The 23,490-nt window shown below is 46.5% G+C and overlaps 1 protein-coding gene across 1 annotated transcript in view; it reads left to right on the forward strand.

Annotated features, from left to right (window-relative positions):
- The window catches only part of KCTD3 (potassium channel tetramerization domain containing 3), a 340,096-nt gene that overhangs the window by 164,085 nt on the left and 152,521 nt on the right, over positions 1–23,490 (forward strand). Inside the window, exons 7-8 of the mRNA XM_085612922.1 lie at positions 574–750; positions 12,656–12,746. Coding sequence (XP_085469048.1) covers positions 574–750; positions 12,656–12,746 — 268 coding nt within the window. The remainder of the gene's footprint in view (positions 1–573; positions 751–12,655; positions 12,747–23,490) is intronic.

The following is a 23,490-nucleotide window of genomic DNA, read 5'->3' on the forward strand; positions in this document are numbered from 1 at the left end:
TCTTGCATGCACACACCCGCATCCATATAAACAGAACAGGAGGGGGTCTAGCCTTCTCATACTTTGCACCCAAATCATGGAATGACCTCCTGCTACACCTTAGAGCCTCCTCTTTTCTTCCAGAATTCTTCAGGAAGCTGAAGGCCTGAATCTTCAACTAAGACCTTGCAGACGATCTTCACACTTGCTCTAGTCTAGTGCCTGTATACCCCACTGGTGATTAGTCGCACTTTACAAATCCTTATCACATAACTATGAAGAATCTGAAGAATTGATATTTAGATAGAATGCATTGAAACACCCCTCAATCAAACTTGAGCAGTGTTTTCATAGCCCAAACCTTAAAAAATGCCTATCTTTAAACATTTAAAAAATAGATTATTATAGCAACCCAACATTTTAATTATTTTAAGAACTCTAGTTTATAGTATTTTCATTATTGAGGTTATCCTGGTTTCTATATAATATCATCACTGAGTCTGACATAGAAGAAGTTGCTTTACCGTACATCAATAGCTAAAAGGGTACGTTACAGTTTCATTAGTTAATTGTGTACTGATTTTCTTTTTTTAGGTATTCCTAGCCGCAAACTAAGTTGCGCTGCGGCTGTAGCCGCTGCAACTGCTGCTTCAACTTCCTCAGAAGCTAAACTTGTTCAGAGTCCTTCAGAGGGTGGAGTCAGAGGAAATGCCCTGCAACCTACAATACTTGCTGCTGCTTCCGCCACCGCAGAAGACCTGGTGAAACTCGGTAAGGATTCAGAGCATCTTTCAAACGACCATGTTTTACCTTGACTGACAATCAAGTTAACATACATGTTCGAGGCATGTGGGCTGCTGAATTCATATCTGTGCATAGATCGCCGCCTAGTGTTGGGTCCGGATGTTTGCACGTTGTTGTCCTGGAAGAGTCTTCGAAGTATCCTTGGATAGGTGACTCCTCCCCTGGACTACAGTGCGCATGGGCATCCTCTCCATCCTCAGATTGTTTTTTTCCGCCATTGGGTTCGGATGTGCTATCTTAGCTCAAGTTAGGAAAAAATGTTGTCGAGGCCACAAGGCCTTTAGTTCGCGTCGGTACTGTTTATCGATCGGTTTTCGATACTCTGTTAGTTTACTAACTTTCAGCACCGACTTTGTTCGCATTTACCTGCCCATCAACTACTTCGACGATGGAATCGAGGACGCCATTCAAAAGGTGTCCGGTATGTAATGCGAAGTACCCACACATCGACGTCCATCCGGTGTGCAACAAATGCCTTTCGCCGGACCACGACGAGTCGACATGTATGGCCTGTGCCCGGTTCCGTTCAAAGAAGACTCTGCGGAATCGTCGAGCGGCGAGGCTCGAAGCGCAGCACGCGGCACCGGCCCCAGCTGACATCTTCGACGACGCGGACGACGTCGAAGAAGTAGAAGTCTTACCCTCCAGTCCCGTTTCCGACCAAGAACCCGGATCGGACGAGGCCGACGAGTCACTCTTCCACAGAGGTGAAGACGACACCGAGGTAGGAGACGACGAGGAGGCCTTAGGGGCCGAAGAGAGTAGCTCCGATGATGAACAAGGCCTACCTGTTCAAACCGAGAATTCACCAGTGCCACAGACTATGGCTCCGGTCGAGGGATCGCCTTCGGGCCTTACCCGAGACCTATCACGCAGTCCTTCGGCCCCGCCCTCGGGCCCGGCCTCGGACGTTCAGCGGCAGCCATTACCGCTTAAGCCAGCTGGTTTCCCTTCCACGAAACCGAAACCGAAAGCTGCTCAGGTTCCTACGAAACCGAAACTGAAAGTGGCGCTAGTCGGATCGAGGCCTTCAACACCTTCGACGCCGGCGCACCGTGTCGGCACCGACCGCACCAAGGGGGACTTCGGTGCCGAACTCGAGACGGGCGACATGGGAGTCGACAAACGGAAGAAGGCCATCGGCGCCGAAAAACCTGCTCGGTTACCGGCGTCGACGCCACCGACACCGAGGGCCGTCCCGCCTGCTACGCCTCGCAGCACTCCCTCGACGACACCGAAACCTCACGTGTCGAAGACGTCGACGGTGATCTCCGCACCTCGGCTCGATGCACCACGGGCGCAGAAGATATCTGCAGCCGCCTCGACGACCCTGGCGGGGGCCACGACCTCTAAGGCGCCCCGAGTACGGCCTGGCGCAATGCCAGGCTGCAAAACCAAGGCTGCCCTCCAGGACCAGTCGGGTTCGATCGATCCAGCGGTTTCGTCGGTGCCGACCAGCATTACCTTCGGCTTGCCTCCATCCACAATCCCGAAGGCGTTTCAACTCAGGACACAGGCCACCAAAACTGCGGTTACGCCTGTCGAGCCGTCTCCGTCACGCGTCATCGACGCCGACACTGGCAGGATGATTCTCCACGACCGAAGGATAACTTCGGAACCGCCATTGGAACCTTTCAGGATCCCGCTAAAGAGGAAGCTGCCTGTGGACACAGAACCTCTCCTGTATGAACCCTTTCATTCACCCTACCAGGATCCACACCGGGCCTCCCCCACACGCTCCGACACGGATGCATTGGAGGACTACATGGGTGAACAAGTCCCCTACCATGTGGACACGGACCCTGATGACCAGCAGGACCCTGACCAAACTTGGGGCGACCCTGCAGACCCCAGTGCACCTCTTGATGCACAGGACCCACAACTATATGGGGCAAAAACGTCACCCACAGAGGATACTGCGGCGTTCAACGCTCTGATTGAACGGGCGGCGAACAACCATGATGTACAGCTTCACTCTGATATCATCGAAGATGACTTTCTAATGGACACCTTTGCATCCTCAGAAAGACATGTAAAGACTCTGCCAATGTTGAAGGGGGTCCTTAAGCCAGCCACTGACATTTTCAGGGAACCCACCAGGGCACGAGTGATAAACCCCAGGATCGATAAGAAATACAGATCAGCACCTGGGGATCCTACTTACATCAGAGGACAATTACCACTCGACTCCATCGTTGTGGCGAATGCCCGCAAGAGGGCACACTCGCAGACAACGGGTGACGCTCCTCCCCCGGACAAGGAGTCCAAGGTGCTGGAGACCTCCGGCAAGCGAGTTGCCGCACAAGCTGCAAGCATATGGCGCATAGCTAACACTCAAGCGCTCCTCGCTCGCTACGATAGGGCGCACTATGACACAATGGAGCAACTCCTTCAACACCTCCCTGACCCCTACAAAGAAGGTGCAGAAATCCTTATCAGAGAGGGACAGCTACTCACAAATGCTGCCATCAAATGTGCACTAGACGCTGCTGACACGGCTGCCAGGGCCATCAACACTAGCGTCATCCTACGACGTCACGCCTGGCTACGTATCTCAGGATTCAAGCCTGAGGTACAAAACAATATCCTTAATCAGCCCGTCAACCCCGACTTTTTGTTCGGGCCTGAGGTTGACGCCACCCTCGAGAAGATAAAAAAGGACACGGACACTGCAAAGTCCATGGGCGCCCTACAAACTCAGTCCTTTCGGAGCGGCTCCTTTCGTCGCCCCGGAAACAAGGGAGCAGGCAGAGGACAGGGGTCACAACAAACATATAACAAGGGTAATACGCAGACCACCTACGATAAGAACACCCGAGGTGGCTATCGTGGCTCCAGTACCAAGGGCAGAGGACGTGGCTACGGCAACACCAGGTCCTCCCCCAAGAACAAGCAGTGACGCCCTCTCCCTTCCTCCCGACCACATAACACCTGTCGGGGGAAGGCTACAACGGTTCCTGTCCACGTGGAACTCCATCACCACGGACAGGTGGGTCAAAGATATTATAAAATACGGTTACTGTCTGGAGTTAACTTCCACTCCACCCACAATACCACCAAGAAACCGTCCTATGTCCTCAGAGCACTTGACGCTCTTACAGCAAGAGGTAGAAAGTATGCTTCTAAAAGGCGCTATCGAGGTCGTACCCGTCCACGAGCGGGGCACGGGGGTTTACTCCCTCTACTTCTTAATTCCAAAAAAGGACGGGTCGCTCAGGCCTATATTAGACCTGAGACCCCTGAACCAGTACATTCTTTCGGAGCACTTTCACATGCTCACTCTACAGCAAGTCCTTCCGCTTCTCCAGCAGGGAGACTTCCTAGCATCACTGGACCTCAAGGATGCGTATTTTCACATACCCATCCACCCCTCACACAAAAAATACCTCAGGTTCACTGTTCAGGGGCAGCACTATCAGTTCAAAGTCCTTCCCTTCGGCGTGACAACAGCGCCCAGGGTTTTCACAAAGTGCCTAGCTACGGTGGCGGCACATTTACGGAGACAGCACATACACGTCTACCCCTACCTAGACGACTGGCTCGTTCAAGCGAGATCGGCCCAGCAATGTGCAAGCCACGTGTCCCGTACCATTCACCTTCTTCACAGTCTGGGATTCTCACTAAATTACCCAAAGTCTCATCTCCAGCCCGCACACGTACAACAGTACCTAGGTGCGACTATAGACACTCTGGCGGCCACAGCTCAGCCAAATTTAGTGAGGATCAACGGCATACAAGCGCTGATCTCCAAGTTCAGACCCAACCACTCGCTTCCAGCGCGAGTGTTTATGCAGTTGATAGGCATGATGGCCTCCTGCATCTTCATAGTCCCGCACGCGAGATTACATATGCGCCCACTTCAGGAGTGCTTAGCACGTCAGTGGAATCAGGCTCAAGGACAGTTGAAAGACCTAGTGTTGGTGAGCGGTCGGGCATACAACTCTCTGCATTGGTGGAATCCACAAAACCTTTGCAAGGGCCGACCGTTCCAAGAGCCTGTTCCACAAATAGTACTGACAGCGGACGCGTCTCTCCAGGGTTGGGGAGCTCATGTACTCCACTACACAGTGCAGGGACTATGGACGACACAACAGAAGAAGATGCACATCAACCTTCTGGAACTGATGGCAATCTTCCTGGCCATGAAGGCTTTCAAAGTACATCTGTGCAACAAGGTCGTGTTGATCCGGACGGACAACATGACCGCAATGTACTACATACAGAAGCAGGGAGGGACACACTCTCCACAGTTGTCTCATCTGGCTCAGAGCATGTGGAAGTGGGCCATTCAGAGGAACATGTTCCTCATGGCGGAACACCTCCCCGGCAAGGACAACCAGATGGCGGATCTGCTCAGCAGACACAGCCACCAGATGCACGAGTGGGAGTTACACCCATCGGTACTCCAACCGTACTTCCAGCAGTGGGGTCACCCAGAAATAGACCTATTCGCGACAAGCGAAAACGCAAAATGCCAAAGCTTCGCCGCCAGATTCCCACACCCGCAGTCGCAGGGCAATGCGATATGGATGAACTGGTCCGGCAAATTTGCGTACGCTTTTCCTCCAGCACCGTTGATACCGCTGGTGGCTCGCAAACTCCGACAACACTCCCTGACACTCGTCCTAGTTGCTCCCACGTGGGCACGCCAGCCGTGGTACACCACCTTCCTCGAACTTTCCGTGGTACCGCATCAAAGGCTGCGGATCAAACCCGCGCATTTGACGCAGAACCATGGAGAGGTTCAGCACCCAGATCCGCAACAGCTGAACCTGGCGATCTGGCTCCTGAAGTCCTAGAGTTTGGCTATCTCAATCTGCCACCTGACTGTATGGACATCATCAAGGAGGCCAGGAGACCCACTACAAGAGCTTGCTATGCAGCCAAATGGAAACGGTTCGTCATTTATTGCGGTAATAATGACATTAACCCGCTGGACGCATCCATCCACAACATCATATGTTACCTCTTACACCTATACCGATGCAATCTGGCGTACACCTCTATACGGGTCCATTTGACCGCAATATCAGCCTGTCTGCAAACCAGGCAGCACCTCTCTCTCTTCAGAGTGCCTGCCATCAAAGCATTCTTGGAAGGACTCAAACGAGTCATTCCACCTAGTCACCCACCGGCTCCAATGTGGAACCTCAACTTGGTCCTCACACGCCTGATGGGTCCACCCTTTGAACCTCTACACTCATGCGAGATTCAATTCCTTACCTGGAAAGTAGCCTTCCTGGTAGCGATCACTTCCCTAAGAAGAGTTAGTGAACTCCAGGCACTAACCGTTCAAGAGCCATTTATTCAGGTTCACGCCAACAGGGTCGTACTACGTACCAACCCCAAATTCATGCCCAAGGTAATATCGCAGTTCCACATGAACCAGACTATTGAACTGCCCGTTTTCTTCCAAAACCCACAAACTGTTGCAGAGAGGGCATTACATACACTAGATGTACGGAGGGCCCTCATGTACTACATCGACAGGACTAAACCCTTCAGGAAGACAAAACAACTGTTCGTTGCCTTTGCCCCACACCACAAAGGTAACGCCATCTCCAAAGCAGGGATAGCCAGATGGATAGTTAAGTGTATTCAAATCTGTTATCAAAAGGCAAAACGCACATTAACTATTCCACCACGAGCCCACTCAACACGCAAGTTGGGGGCTTCCATGGCCTTCCTAGGAAACATTCCCCTGCATGATATATGCAGAGCAGCCACATGGTCCACTACACACACATTTACAAAACACTATTGCGTAGATGTGCAGTCAAAACAGCAGGCAGCTGTAGGACAGGCTGTTCTCAAAACACTTTTTCAGACCGCTGCAGCTGGCACGGGTAGCCGCCGCCAATAGAGGGCACTGCTATGTATTCTATGCACAGATATGAATTCAGCAGCCCACATGCCTCGAACTGAATATGCTACTTACCAGTATGCATCTGTTCTTGGCATGTAGGGCTGCTGACATTCATATCGCCCTCCCTCCTCCCCGGCGCCTGTCGCAGCTGCAGCTCTCAGAATTATTGCAAGCATGGTCATCACTTTCTGTATCTACTCCATCACTGCCACAATGGCGAAAAACAATCTGAGGATGGAGAGGATGCCCATGCGCACTGTAGTCCAGGGGAGGAGTCACCTATCCAAGGATACTTCGAAGACTCTTCCAGGACAACAACGTGCAAACATCCGGACCCAACACTAGGCGGCGATCTATGCACAGATATGAATGTCAGCAGCCCTACATGCCAAGAACAGATGCATACTGGTAAGTAGCATATTCAATTCTCAATAAACTGGTATGTAATAAAAAGATTGTGTTTCACCACATTGCTGTATCCTGTAAGAAAATATAACAGTTGGTTATTGTAAATATTGTTGGTTAGCATCCTTTTGCATACTCGGTGGTGATTCTTACTTTTCATTATTGCCATTCGGACATTGTTTGCGCATTCCAGAATTGTAGTAATTTTAATAATGTTGTCAGTCTGAGAAAAAAAGTGTTTGTAACTAGTCAGAACTAGTGTAAAAGGTGACTAATATATACATACACTTGTTACATTTAGGGAGATTGGTTGTGTCTGTGCCTGATCACCACCAGGTAGTTTCAGGGTACATGTACCTGTATTGAATGTAGATGCATTAGGTGATTCGATGTGTGGAATCACTGTAATGCCTTGTTTTGTACATGAGAGGTGCTGACTTCATCAGATTGATGAGAGCAGTGTGCAGCATTGTGTGAACTCTGAGCCTTAGACACCAGCATTCACTACAGATACATGTACCCTAAAACTACCTGGTGCTGCTCAGACACAGCGACATATATGGGGAAGGGAATTAGGAAGGATGCTGCGGGAGTTAGAGATGGAACGATATAGGAAGAATTAATGAGATATGTCTATCTGATATCATCTACAATAATGTACAACCCATAGATTATGGACATATTCACATATCCTTCCAAGAAAAAGGTAAGGTATATCATAAACTTTCTGCTTCACTTGTCCACACATTCATATCCTAACCCTTGAGTCTGCAATGTTTACTGCTTCAGCACTTACATTAATATTAGCCCTTACTTTGAGGGCACAAAGCATTCCATCTCCTGTTCCTTCACAAGAGACCTTAGCATCCTCGTACTGATAAAGAACGCAGTACCTTTCACCAATCTAGTACCTTTCACTTTTTACAATAGGCACACATTTTGAGATATGACCTTCCCCTAGAAAGTTTTCAAAATGTCTTCTACCTTACACACACCTAAACCTGGCGAATCATTGAAAAATTACAAATCTGAAAAAATACCAAGAGTCCTGTTGCCTCACAGACCCTCTATCTATCTTCAGATACTGAACTGCACACAAACCCCAGTACCCTACCAGATTTCGAAGTTCTCAGGCCAGAAAGAACTTAGTTGTTATGAGAGCACTACTGAATCTCAGCTACAAAGACTTATGTTGCTTGGAGATAGCAACAGGAAATGACAACATGGAACAACAGGAGCCATCAATACTCCACTGCTCCCAGTGGAACAAGACAATTACTGCTATAGCAATGAGGGCATGGCTCCTATTTATATTCAGCCTGCAGAAAATGACTGCAGAGATTTGAGAAAGTCATGTACATTTTCTGCAGAGCACACCTTGCACAGGACTTGCTCCTGATATGCCCTCCAGCCACTGCAACTGCCTAAAAGAGCTCAGGAGCCATCTGCAGCCACCCAAACTCCTAGCACATTGCAAGTCTGTGAGAGGGCTTATGTAAGTGCCCACAGTGTCGGGTACACGCAGGAGTGGGAGTGTTGAAGAGAGATGGGCACATATGGTGGGTGCCACCATAGCAGTGCTCTCAGAATGCTTTGCAAGCTGGCCTCCAGTAGCATTTGTCATAGAAATGGCTGAAGACAAGAGTTCTTCTGTGGAAGAAACAACTGACATGTTTTGTAGTGATGGAACTGAACCTTACTTGAGCCCTTGCTGGAGGTCATGGCTGAGTTTGCCTCTGCTGCTGCACTGTATGGCGTGGTCCATAAAAGAGTCCTTCAGCGATATAGGAGCTATACTAGGAAGGTGTTTTCCAGCACCCTTAAAAATTGGGACTTAGTGTATTTTTTGGACCACTGTAGAACCAGGAAAAAGTGCTAATGCTTCCCGAAAAAAACCTTACCTTCATGGCAAAGACCGGCTGCTTTGTCTCACTGAACATTTAGTCTGGACTAGGATCGAGGCTACAATGGAACTACTACACTTTGAGCTCCAAAAAGGTGTCTAAGTCCAAATGTATCAATAGTGACTAGGAAAAGGCAGCAAAGTTATCCCAGTAGTTTTCTGATCTTAGTGACTACATGTTTTCAAGTTTGTTTTGCTCAGAGAATTTGGTGCCAAAATTGAAGGATTTACTAGATACCTGGATTCAACATATCCATCTTTGAAGGAACAGTCACCTGGTATAGCATCTTGCCTGCCACACTGGAGGATTTGGACTCTTAAAACGGAAGAAATTAATTACAGTTTTGCAGCTGTGGGGCATATATCAAATGTTAGCAGATTTCTCACCCATTTCATTTGTATGTTTGCATTGCCCCAATTTGTGGCACAAATACCACTTTTGCCAAACTTCAAACAATCCCTAAAAGAATAAAGTAAATGTATTGACTGATGCAACCACGTATTTTACCCGACTCCAACTCAATAGCATCCTACCTCAAATCACATCGAAATACCAGTACACTGCAACCAGGAGTGCCTCATATTTTCTTGGTACTTTTTAACTTGCAAATTAAAAAAGTCTTACTTCTGGTTTCCTTTATCAAATTAGGATAATTTTTGTGTCACTTTTCTTAATTATATTTTCCGTTTCTAATGCATTTGGGTAGTTTATTGTTTTGTTTCCCATCCATTTAATTTACATTGTGTATAGCCGTATACTTTAAATTATGCACCTAGCCCAATTTTTGGTGCATGTCCCACATTAGTCAAACCTTAAATAACCCCCAATTTCCTACGGTAACTGGTGCAACCACATGTTCTTACCTACCTACACTCCATCACACTCTTGATGGAATGGTAAAAACATTTTTTACAGGATGTAGCCTTGACTCTCACACCTTCTGGAAGGCTTGGGCTTGGTGGTGGACCACTGAAGTTCATTTTTGTTGCCACTTGGACTCTAGTATTTCTGTACTGGGACCTCTTTGAGCTTCCTGATCATTGAGTGAAACAGATAAAAGTCTTATATCCTCTTTAATGCTCTTCATTAGATTCATAGAGACATTGGATTTGTGGGAGATGTAGGGCTGAGGGGTGCCATGTTGTCCATGTGCAGGGTCATCACGCTCAACTTGTGCTGTTTGCTCTGCTTTCAGTCTTGTACAGGGCTCTTTTTGTGCCCTTGGATTGCTTGGCCGCCCACCTTTATCCTTTTGGGTTTTCTTGTGGGTGTCATTAGCTGTGATCGCCTTTTCTGGAATTATATCAGTGCAATTAGTGGTGATCGATTTAAAAAAGCTGAGGACTGATAGAGCCTGATTGTTCTAAATACAATGGTGTTGGAACCCCGCACTGGTAGGGTTAGCTGGTTGAATGATTTATTTGCGGATGGGATTTCCCCTCTCTAACAATTATCCGACCGCTTGTGGGATAACCCAGTGGGTTGTTGGTTATTTTAACATTTTCTGGAGGGTTCCAGCGTGATCTGGTCCTAGCTCTTAATCCCGCTTTTAATCTCATACCAAATCTCTTACAATAATACATGGTTGGCGCAGCAAGCCATTGTGACTGAGCTGACATTTTTGTTGTGGGGTTCCACATAGCCGCGGCTTCTCTGGTAATTTCTTCTAGTTTGCAGAGGTGCGGGGGCTGGACCAAGGGAGATCTGAGAGCACCAGATGCAGCGTGAACTGCAGGGATTGACTATGCTGTTGCTTAAACTGTCCACACCAGGGCTGCAAGAAACTTCAATTCCTCAGTTTGCCTGACCCCACCCCCCCCCCCTCCCCAAGCAATTCCCACCAGCTGTGGGAGAGCCTGAGCACCAGTGCTTGAGTAGAAACTAAGGAACAATCCCCCTTGCCACAGTGGCCCATGTCAATCTGTGGGTCACCCTCCCAGGGAACACACTGGGCGGCACCTCGAGGGATATCGCTACTGCAGAAGAGACCGCTAGAAGCAAAAAACACAAGTCTGAGCGTTCTAAGTCTGTGCGGGTCTGATTTGGGAGCAGAGAGCAGGGATTCGTGCAGGGAGGGCACCTGGAAGCCACGGTGGGCGCCTCAAACGGGCAAAAGCCTCCCACTTCTGTGCAACGTGGGGTGTCCGTAGCCTATTGCTCTTACCTTCGCTTTGCCACACCACTGTCTGGCTGGGCCGGTGCTGGAAATGCTCTCCCGTTCTCCCGCTTCCTCCTGAATGTTTTTCTCCTCCTCTGGCAGGAAGGAAAGCGGGAGGCGAACCGTCCGACGGCCTGCCCGCCTAAGTGCTGAATCAGCAGCAGCGAGCCCCTCCTTGCTCCTCACACGCAATCATTAAATCATTAAATGTGGGCCTTACTTAAACATGAACAGTAGAGACATTACTTGGTAGCTCTAGCTTCAACAGATGGATTTGGAAGCACCCCCTACATTTTGGGACGACCCCAGTTAATGGTAGGGAACAAAGTGGTCACCTTCAACACAATTGCTCCATATCAGTGGCTGTGAGCTACTCACAAGATCTTTCATCATCTGCTAAGTGCCAGGTCCAATTCTCTATTATACTAAAAAATAAACCAGTGTGACTGTTAGGGTTCTTTTTGGTTTGTGGCCTTGCATCTACCACATATGATTATTACAAATGAGCGAGTTGGCTTTCAGATGGACAAGAGGATGTTGACAACCACATGATCTTGCATTTTCTTCTGATTGACCAGATAATAGTTTGCTTTGTTTTATGTGTGGCAGAGGATGGCTCTTCATGTTTGGAGATTGTTTAGTGTACTGTGCAGTCAGTATAGCTTGAGGAATGGGCAAGGAACAGGTTTTGAAGACAATATATTGGATCTTTCACCTTTTGCAGAGTGTATGCTTGATGGGTTCAGTTAACTTTTCTTTTCCTGATAAGAGGGTATAGCAACTGGGCTTTGAACTAGTACATTATTTAAGTATCCGCACTGTGCATACAAATTATTTTTCAAAGGATTGTTGAGGAGAAGAGACAGAATCACCCATTATAGGGTTTTGACACTTTGTCTTCTTTTCACACCCAGTTTACTTGACACAAAAATGGATAATATGAACATTCACATTGTTCTACATGTCTGTAATTAAGAGAATTAATACTTTTAAGTGCTTTATGTGATTCTTGATTGCTCTCTAGGGGTTTATTACAGGAATACCCTGAAATCTCTTGGAGGACGGTAGGAAAACTCTGTTCTTTGGAATATGTAGGATGGGGTTATAGGATTCTGTTAATAGTTTATTTTGAAAAGTAGTTTAACGTATCAGAAAAGTAATAAAAGAGTAGAAAGTATCAGCTCCCACAATGAAAATCCTGGGTGATCTGCCTTTCAGAATAATGCCTTTTAAGCTGTTGGAATGTAAATGTCCTATGGTTGGCCTGTACCATGTTTTTCTCTTAGGAAACCCATAGGTCAGTTTGATCAGTGACTGATATCCAGTTGTAACTATCATGATAATTTCAGTCTGTATTTAAGTAGCAGAGTGGCGTCTGTTTGCCCAGGGCAGTTTGATTGCAATCCTTTTGTAAAATACAAGAAGTAAAATTGAAATAAGCAAATAAAAGCATGCATTGTTATCCTAATTTGTTATGTAAGAACAGGGTACCACTCTTCTGTGACTAATGCATCTATTTTGTTGTCATTGGTGTAATAGGTCTTCCGGTGGATCCACGCAAGGTGTTGATAGTGGCCGGCCATCACAACTGGATTGTTGCTGCTTATGCCCATTTTGTTGTTTGTTACAGGTACACATCACTTTAAAACGTCATGTGATATTTGCTTTTTTCTTGCTTCCTTTTCTAATCATTTTATAAAACATGGGGGCCTGCAATCCCTGTAGGAAAACAGGTCCAATTTCCATTGTACGGGCTATTTCTGATGTGTCCAGTTGCCTGTAATAAAGAAATGGTGTAGCTGCTCACTTGTAATCATTTATTACAGTTGAACTATGAAGCCGTAATGCATGCTGCTTTTGTCTTCGATCCACTGTATGGTCATGGATGTATTTGGTAATGTGCAATATTCATATAAATTACTATTTGGTAATTTATCCCATATCAAATATGCTTCAATCAACAACTCTTGTTTTCTGCTAATTTTTGTCTTGAACTTTTTTATCAGTTTACAAGCTTAACTCAATACAGACAGTTATTCAATGTCATGTACAATGTTTTTTATACATGATGAAACAATTAATCAAAATCACAATATTAATAAAAGAAAACTTTTATGCAGCATAGAACTATGCTTAAGAAATAGCTTTATTTACATAATAATGTGCCATTGAGCACTCAGTTGTGGCCGTAAGGCAACATTTGGCACTATATAAAACACCCAAATTACTATATCAATACACTTCTGTAATGTACGCTACACTCTACGTCACTCCACTCTATGCCACTCGAGTCTACTCTACTTTACGACCCTCTATTTCACTCTACACCCCTCACTTTACCAAACTTTACTGTGCTCTGTGCTATTCCACCGTACAACACTGTACTCCAGTTTGTCACTGTACAACACTGTAGTTGCCTCTATGACACTCTACCAAACTCTACTCTACACAACTCTCTCAATGCCAGTCCACCACAATTTACTCTACTTTACTCTATAACACACTAGTCCCCTTTACTCCACTACTCCACGGCACTGTATGCCACTTGACTCTACAACACTATGGCACGTCACTGTACCCCACTCAATCACATTCTACTCTTCTCTGACTCACTCCAACATACAACGCTATACTTCACTCTATACCACTCCACTCTGATAGTTTTCCACACTCTGCGACAAGCTGCTGTACACTACTCTCCTCTGCTCCAATCCAATATATGGTATTCCACTGAATGCAACTCCGCTCTGTCTGCTCCACTCCATGCTTTTCCACTGTACGCTACTCCACTGTATGATACTCCACTGTATGCTACTCTAATTCACGCCACTCCACTGTACGTCACTCCACTCTACACCACTTCACTGTACATTATTCCACTCTATGCCAATCCACTCTATGCTATGCCACTGTACACCACTCCACTTTACACTACTTCACTCCATGCTTTTCCACTGCATGCCACTCCACTCTTGGCCACTCCATTGTACGCTACTCTATGCTGTTCCACTGTACGCTACTCCATTGTATGCCACCCTACCCTACACTAATGCACTATATGCCACTTCATGCCATTCCACTATATGCAATTCCACTGTACGGCACTACACTTTACACCACTCCAGTGTACGGCACTCCACTCTATGCTATTGAATTGGACCCAATTCCTCTATACTCTACACTATTCCACTGAATGCCACTCCACTCTATGCCGCTGCATTGTACACCATTACATTCTATGCTATTCACTGTATGCCATGACACTCTACTTTCATGGAACTGTATGCTTTGATACTCTACAATACAAAACCCTACGACACAACACTATACAACACTACTCTCTATGCCACTCGAGTCTACTCCGCTCTACGACCCTCTTCTCCACTCTGTGCCCCTCCACTCTCCGAAACTTTACTCCACTCTATGCTACTCCACTGTACAGCACTGTGCTCCAATCTATGTCACTGTACAACAGTATAGTCTGCTCTGTGTCATGCTACCAGACTCTACTCCACTCTACGACACTCACAACTCCCTCTGCACCACTCCACTACAATTTACTCCACTGTACTCTATAACACACTACTCCACTCTACTCGACTACTCCACTCTACACCACTTCAATCAGTGGCACTGTATGGCACTCAACTCTACCACACTGTTCCAGACTCTATTCCACACTGTGCTCTTCTCTATCTCACTTCATTCTACAACACTGTACTCAACGCTATGACACTCTACTCTACGACAGTTTCCCACACTCTGACATGTCAAACCACTCCATTGTACGAGAAAACACTGCACTGTATGAGACTTTACTCCACTTTGTGCTGCGCCACTCAACTCTGCAATACTTTACCCTACTTTACGCCACTGTACTCCATTCTATGCCGCTCCACTTTACAACGTTCTGCTAAATAAAAGTCCACTCTACAAATCTCTACTGCACTATATGTCACTGTATGACACTCTACAACACACTCTGCCCCAACACTCCACTGTACAACAGTTTACTCCACTCTATGCCACTGCATGACACTCTACTCTATACTAGTCTACAACTCTCTACTCCACTCTGATGCAGACTACCCAACTACCTCTATGCCACACCACCTCACTTTACTCCACGCTACTCTAACACACTAGATTTGACAGAGGCAGAGATTGCCGAAAGGCGTTATCGGGAATAAACATGGGTTTATGAAGTATTCTGGAGTGCTGGCTGGGTGTTTCCTTGTATATTAAGTGAGCAACTTGTGGGCCAAAATTGAATGGGTTACAACACCCATTACTGGCACCTGTGCCGTGTGGTGGTGGAGCAGCTTATGTTGACATGTGAAAAGGTCGACAGTAGGTAGTTAAAAGTTAGGACCTAGTTTCCATATGAAAATCGTTTTCTGACTTGCTTATAACTTTGGCGCCGGGTCTACACGAAATTTTCCAAACAAAATGTCCCACTTTGTCTAGTTCTGCATAGAATGTTTCGGGGTGATCTGTCAAGCAGAGGCTGAGAAAAGGAGGGGGGGGGATGCAAATAATTAGCATTTTCCATGTTAATTCCCATAGAGATTTTAGACTCGACTGCAGCCCGAAGCGCTGAATGGAATTAGAACAAATTTGGCAGAAAGCTAGCTCTTGGCCCACAAAGAGCCCTTTTTGTGATTCGTTGTAAATCCGTTCTGTAGTTTTAAAGATTATTAAACAAAAAAGAAATATAGATATCCAGGGATGCAGACCCTCTGCAAATCCAACCGATCTTGTGCAGAGGTCTGATTGGCGGCCAACACTTCAACCAGGAAGTGCTGGTAGCCCTTTTGAGACTCCGACTCAGCCAGGTAACAAAAGAAAAAGTGAAAAAATTAAGAAAAGGTGGAATGTTAGAATACACTGACCCCATACACTTGGTGCTGGGGTCTTCTAGGTACTCCACCTATGCCCAAAAATATTTTTCTTTTAATTTTGCAGTGAAATGCGCAGAGGTTCTGGATATTGTGGAAAAAATTAACAAGAAAAAAACAAGCATGATCTCCCGTGCTTGTTTAAAGGTTTAGCCCCCAGGTGGGCCAGGTCCCGGGGAATGCCAAAAGTATATTAAAACAAGCATTGGCATAGCCAATAGGTCTCGCCTTTGGGACCTTATAAGTGTTTAGCCATGCAACAGTTTATGTTGTTACACCAAGGATATTGTGCTGCATAACTAAATACTTATAAGGTCCCAAAAGCGAGACCTATTGGCTATGCCAGTGCTTGTCATGTTATTGTTTTTAGCAAACACATACACACCATCTTCAAAAGGTGGCATTGTTGCTATCAATTACTTTTAAACTTTCAATGACCATTGCATAGGTTTGCATAGAATAAAACAAATATATCAAACAATAATTAGATGAATACAATTACTGTAGACTTGCCAAGCCCAGGCATATTGGATATGCGGGTGCTGGTTAAATATACTCTGAAATAGGGGGAGTTGAGTCCTTGAATCCCTCCCAGCCTTATCCTAGATTCCAGCTGAAAATGGCACGGCGTGCGTCAAGGGCTGCTTTTTAGCTTGCCTGTTACTAAACCCAAGAGCCCGCTAGCATTGATGTCAAGTTCTCAAAAAAGTTGAGATACGTCGCGCGCTTTTAATCATTAGAGCCACTCTGCACACCCTCCCCTGGACGAGAGCACAGGGCGTGGGAGTACCAGAAACTGCAGACTGCTGATCACGTGATGAGGGGGAGGTAGAGAGCAACGTCGGTAGCAAACTAACACACAAGTATTGCAAAAGTACTGCTTAATGACACATCGGTCCTCTTCGCCAGCGTTTTCCAATGGATGAGAGCAGTTCAAGACTAAAGTGTAGGCAAACCATAGGACAATGGTGGCTTGCGAGGAAGCGCCTTTCTACGGAAGCCAATAGGCCCCCTGCTTGCTCCCTACTCGAGGTAAAGCACTGGTATAACTTTCAAGCCATGAACCTCCAGTGTTCCCAAATGCAGAAACATGCTTTCTTTGGCCAACTGCGGCTTCTCTTCAGAGCAGGGCAATCAGCTGGGATGGGCTGCAGTTTTTTTTAATAATGCCGGTCCATGCCGCACCTTGAAACTTACACTGCTGTTGATAATAAATAAAAAACGAGAAAAACAAACGTGCGTGCCTTGCGCTAAAGGAGAAGGCAGCAGGGGGAGGGGAGACAGGAGGGGGCCTGCACCTGTTTCCCTTGCACCATATGTTTGCAAGTTAATTACAAACATATGGTGTCAAATCTCCCTCCCGCAAGGGAATCGCCAGACGTGCACGCATTGCTATTAAAAGCAATGCAACGCATGCACGTTTTTGGCTGCAAAGGCGAATCGATGGCTAAAGGTCTTTCTCCTATGCAGCGCATGCGCTCTGCGTAGGGAGACCTAAACTGGGAGGGGCGCATACAGCCCACCTCCTCAAGCTGTGAAGTGCACAGGGGACCATCACCTCCCCAGGTCATTATTAAAAACAAATGGAGGGAGGCTGCGCAAACCCCCTCCTCAGGCTTAGAGCTCTGGGGATCACCACCTCCCCGGGGCTGAATTGAGAAAATGGAAGGGGGCAGCGCTGCCCCCCCCTCCTGATTCTCCTTAAAGCCCTGGAGACCACAGCTTCCCCGAGTCCTAATTGAAAAGTTGGACGGGGGCACGCAACCCCACCTCCTATTGCTCTAAAGAGCCCCAGGGACCACCACCTCCCCGGGGCTAAATTAAAAAATTTGAGGTGGGTCGCGGAGGCCCCTCCTGTGGCATCCTCACGTGGCAAAGCTGTGCATTTCAAAAGGAGAGGGGCATTAAAGGCCTTGGGGACCGCAACGACCCAGGGCCAGCTCTCTATCTACCGAGGTACCCACCCTGGGAGATAGCCATTTGCTTTCACTTGGCTGGAGCTTTGACAGCTCTTGCCACTCTGGAGTAAACAGAAAGTTCGCTCCCAGCAGGCGGAAGCAGGAAAACTGCTCCCACGCTCTGGGAGCTGACTTTTCATCTGTTTTCCTGCCCGCTTGAAACCAGGCAGAAAAACAGATGAAAGAATTGCTCCTGTATGCTGGGAGCAGCATTTGTGCTGCTTCTTGCATACAGGAGCAATGCCGGCTCTCTCTGGAGGTGGTTAGCCAGTAGGGACCACGGGGTATTGGGACTCCCCAGCCTCCCTATTGTGTGCAAAACTATGGACTATTGTTGGACAAACGGGAAGGTGACGTTCCGTTCTGGTCCTGATGCCCATTTCCCAGAAATTAAATCTCGGCGGCAAGCACTTATAAATATAAACATAGCAAGTGCCCAAGTTGAAGCTCCACTTCTGTAAAGGACTAATGATCCTAACTTCCTGGACTTGAGGTAAGCAAAGCAAATGTGTTTTCTTGGCAATTCCACATTCAAAAACGATCTAAAATCGTTGGTAAAGGTGAAAGAATTGTTGATCTGTTGTAGGCAATCTGTAGTGATTGTGACTAGTGGGTTCTTTCTTGGCCTCTACTTGTGAGAGCAGAGTCCATGGTTCTCCCTTTTACATTACTACAAGTATGAAAATGTGCAAATCACTTGGAAGCTTTGTCTGTTTGGCCCCGCCCACCTTAGTAGTATTCAAATGTCTTCCTGCCTTTTGCCAGGATGATGGACAGCTTAACAAGAGGCATCCCAGCACGTTTCCCGCCAACTTTGGTGAGGCATTCTTAATGCAGAGGAATATGAGGACATCTCCACTAAACAAATAAGCACCTACTTCCTGCAGTTAAGAGGAAGGAACCTTGTTTGGTAGAGATTTACCTCTTCATAGTCTTGTTGTTTTCTCTATAGCAAGATTCATGTTATCACAGATTTCTGGATAAAGACGCACGAGGAACAATCACATTTCCGAAACGCACACAAGATCGTAGAAGACATTTCCTCATGGTCCATTACCCAGCTGTAGTGTAGAATATGCACTGGATATTTACCCAACGAAGTAGCAGTTACTAATTAAACAGTAGAAAGTACTCCCATTGGGTAGATATTTTGAGCAAAACTGTTGGATCTTGTTGGATAAAGGGGCAGGTGAGTTTCTGTTCTGGCCTGGTCACTCACACAACTACTGACACACCCACACAGACACTCAAACACCCACTCGCACACAAATTCTGCTATTTTAACATCTGCTTATAGACCCACACTATCACTCACACACCAACCCATACAGTTATTCACACATGCACTCACAACACCCACTAAGCCACTCTTGGACCCATACAGCTACTCACACCCACGTAACTTCTCAAACACCCACAAAACAACTCACATTCCTACTTACAAACCCATACAGACACTCACACAGACCCATACAGCCACTCAAATACCTAGTCACATACCCATACAGCCACTCACAAACCCACTCACATACCTATACAGCCACTCACAAACCCACTCACACCTGTACAGCTACTTATACACCCACTCACAAATCCATACAGCCACTCACACACACACACTCACCAACTCACAAATCCACTCACACCCACTCAAAACCACTCATACACCCATATAAACACACACACCCACTCACAGACCCATATAGCCACTAACACACCCAGTCACCGACTCGTGCAGTCACTCACACACCCACTCACTGACCCATACAGTCACTCACACACCCACAAAACACCCACACACACCCACTGACCCATAAGGCCACTCACACAGCCACCCTCAAAGGTTACAGGCACGTTATAGTTAGGAAATAGATTTATTTTAAACTTCGAAATTCACTGAAAAAACCAAAGGTTACAGAGACGTTATAGTTAGGCTCAGATTTAACTCTTAGAAATCCATTGAAATTCTGCAGTTATAGTTACCTGAGGTAACTAAAACTTGCATCCTGCAATGCACTGCTTATGACCTCACATTCTACAATCACTTATGACATGGTCAGTGACATCACTGATGACATCCCAAATGTCATCACTGATGATATCATTCACAGAACCACTAACTCACCCACTCACACTGCCACACAACCTCTCATACACCCACTCACACCCCCACTTACTCATCCACAAAACCACTCACACACATAGCCACTCACTTACCCATATACCTTTTCCCACAGCCACTCACTCACCTATACAGTCACTGACACAGTCACTGTCTCACCCATGCAGCTACTCATACACCCACTCACTCTCAAATACAACTACTCACACACCCATTCACTTATCCATACAGCCTCTCAACAGAGCTACTCACACACCCACACAACCATTTACATGCCCATTCACACAATCACTCACACATACAGGCACTCACTCAGACACTCTTCAATACAGCCACTCACACACACACACTCTCACCCTCCCACTCAAATAGCCACACACTCACCCATACCGCCACTCACACAGTCACTGTCTCACCCATACAGCTACTCACACACCCACTCACTCACTCACCAATACAACTACTCACACACCCAGTCACTCATCCATACAGCCTCTCAACAGACCCACTCACACACCCACACAACCATTCACACAAGCACTCACACATCTACACACTCACCCATACAGGCACTCACACATACACTCTTCAATACAGCCACACACACACTCACCCACCCACCCATACATACAGCCTCTTACATACCCTGTCACCCTCACACCCACTCACCCACCTATACAGCCACTCACACAGCCATACAGCTACTCACACACCCACTTATTCACCCGTACAGCCACTCACACACCCACACATACAGTCACATAGCCACTCGCATATTATATGTTAGAAATAGTATCACTCATTAGGACTACACAAAGAATACTAATTAAACTTTTGTGGTATCTTAGTATAAATGTTTAACGCTCAGAAGCTTTTAAAAAAAAAAAACAATCACAGGATGATTTCATCAGTGATGTAATTTGAGATGTCATCAGTGATGTACTGACCATCTCATGAGTGATGTACTATGTGAGGTCATAAGCAATGAAATGCAGGGCATAAGTTATTGTTAGCTCATGTAACTATAACTACTTAATTTCAATGATTCTGTGCGTGTGAAATCTGAGCCTACGTATAACGTCCCATTATCTGAGCCTACTTATAACGCCCCTTTAACCTTTAGTTTTCCTGAATATATATATATATATATATATATATATATATATATATATATATATATATATATATATATATATAGTCATTCATTACATATTATGGTCCTGCCTTCGTGGATTTCTATCAAGGTGATCAAGGAACCTGCCACCAAAGGAGGTCGTAAAAAGCTTGGTGGAAGGCTTTTGGTGCCATTTCGTGATCCCATGCTTGCTCGCAGGACTGGCCCTAAGCACGGTACAGACTCTGCATCGGAGCTACCTTTCATTTCCCCTTCAGTTCTGCATGTTACGAAGAGCCCAGTTGAACGTGGAATATGCAGTTTATCCATTTACCCTCATTCTTGTGTGATTCTGCACACTCTGGCATCTATTTATGGTGAGCTAACCACAGATATTGATGTAAAACTTCCCAAGTGGAGCCCACTATAGCCTCTATGACTTCTGTCCTGATGACGACCCCTTACTCCCTAAGAGCGCCTTCATTGCTCACCCACCAATCTCAGTCATAAGTGGGGAACGCCCAGCTTGGAGTACTTGATTTCTCCACCGTCGTACCTATGACTTCTGTCCGCTCCACGACCCCTCATTCTCTAAGAGCGCCTTCATTGCTCACTCACCAATCTCAGTGTGGAACGCCCAGCGCGGAGCACTTGATGATTTCTCCTGCCTCTGAATTAGAGATTTCCTGCACTATGTCTCTGCTGCCTCTGAACTGGGGATTCCCTGCACCATGTCCCTACTGTGCCTCTGAACTGGGGATTCTTTGCGCACATTGAGTTCCCCTACCTCCAAACTGGGGTTTCCTTGCGCTGTGTCTCTGCTGAAGCACTGCACAAATGCCTTATACAACCTGCTGCTTCTCTTTTCCCTGGGCATAATTGTCTGCGACTTCCACAGGTTTGGCTTCTACCACTTAGCCTCTGTTTCCACTGACAGATCTGATGTGTCCTATGTTGACAGCCATTTTGGGGTTTTATTGCCTGGCCACGCCACACACCCTTCTCACCTTCAAGCAGCCACTTTCCCTCTAATCCTTCACAAACTTTCTCAAAAACAAATAAAGGACTTCAACTCACTCTAGATCTCTTCCTGCAGGACATCAAAAAGAGGACCTCACCTTTTCCACAGACTTGGAGCCCCATCTAGTGGCCAAATGCTGAACGATGACCTCCCTTCATAATGACACTCATGAACTACTGATTACTTACTGCCCTCCGGATCATTCCTCCTTAGTCAGCCAACTCCCTACCTTCCATTCTCAACACCTGGTCACTCCCCTGTCTACCCCAATTCTGAACCTTCAATTTAGCAGATGCTGGACCATCCCCTTCTTCTACACTGTCATGGAAAGGTACAGCCCCAACTCATACTGCATACACTTTCCACTAAACCTCTGCAAACATGCCGCTAAAAACTTCAAACCCAAAATCCTCCAAGAAAATTTAGAGACACTAATAACAGACATCTTCTACAATCCAACACAGAGAGTTAAAATGGACTTCATCTTCTACACTAAAAGACCCGCCAAATGGATGGAAGAACTTACTTCAACACCTTCATGTAACTAATACTACCATCCCCCCGCCACCGCACACCGCCACTGCCCAGCTTGATTTATCTATTGCACACGAATCCTATCAGCCCATCAACCTCAGCAGGTTGGATTCAACCCTAACCTCCACACCAGACTCCGTCGAGCTCCATCTTACTTCACTCCCATCCACTGGCCCAATCGCCTTTCAACTGATCCCTATAATAGCTTGTCGAGAACAATGAACACTATTCTGGATGAAATGTAATTAATGCATAGTGAAGCAAAGATTAGCTACATCCTGCCCCAACCTCACGCATCTACGATGAACACTGATCATACTACAAACATACACTGTGACCCCCCATCCTTCACCCCTAGGCAAACTATCACTCACATTCATCACCACCTCAAACGAGATGCAGCACAACTGGGTTGTCACAGCGGGAAGCCGAAATGCTGAGAAACACTCATGACAATGCTCCTTCCCACCCTGCCACCTCAAGATCCTGGTCGTCCTTGGCACGCGTAGTACCTGGCACACCACTCGCCTCCCTAGGCCTCCTGCCTAACTACCATCCAACCCAACCAGCCTGGGCCGAGATCACTTCCTGCACTTTACTTCATGTTACTAAACTGTCAATCGTCAGTCAAGCATGCCACTGATATAACTGAAACTATCCAAAGGCACAAAATTGACATCTGCTTGTTCACTGAAACCTGGTTGAATGATTATTCATCCCCTTTCAT

Source organism: Triturus cristatus, chromosome 6 (genome assembly GCF_964204655.1).
Source record: "Triturus cristatus chromosome 6, aTriCri1.1, whole genome shotgun sequence".
Lineage (NCBI taxonomy): Eukaryota > Metazoa > Chordata > Amphibia > Caudata > Salamandridae > Triturus > Triturus cristatus.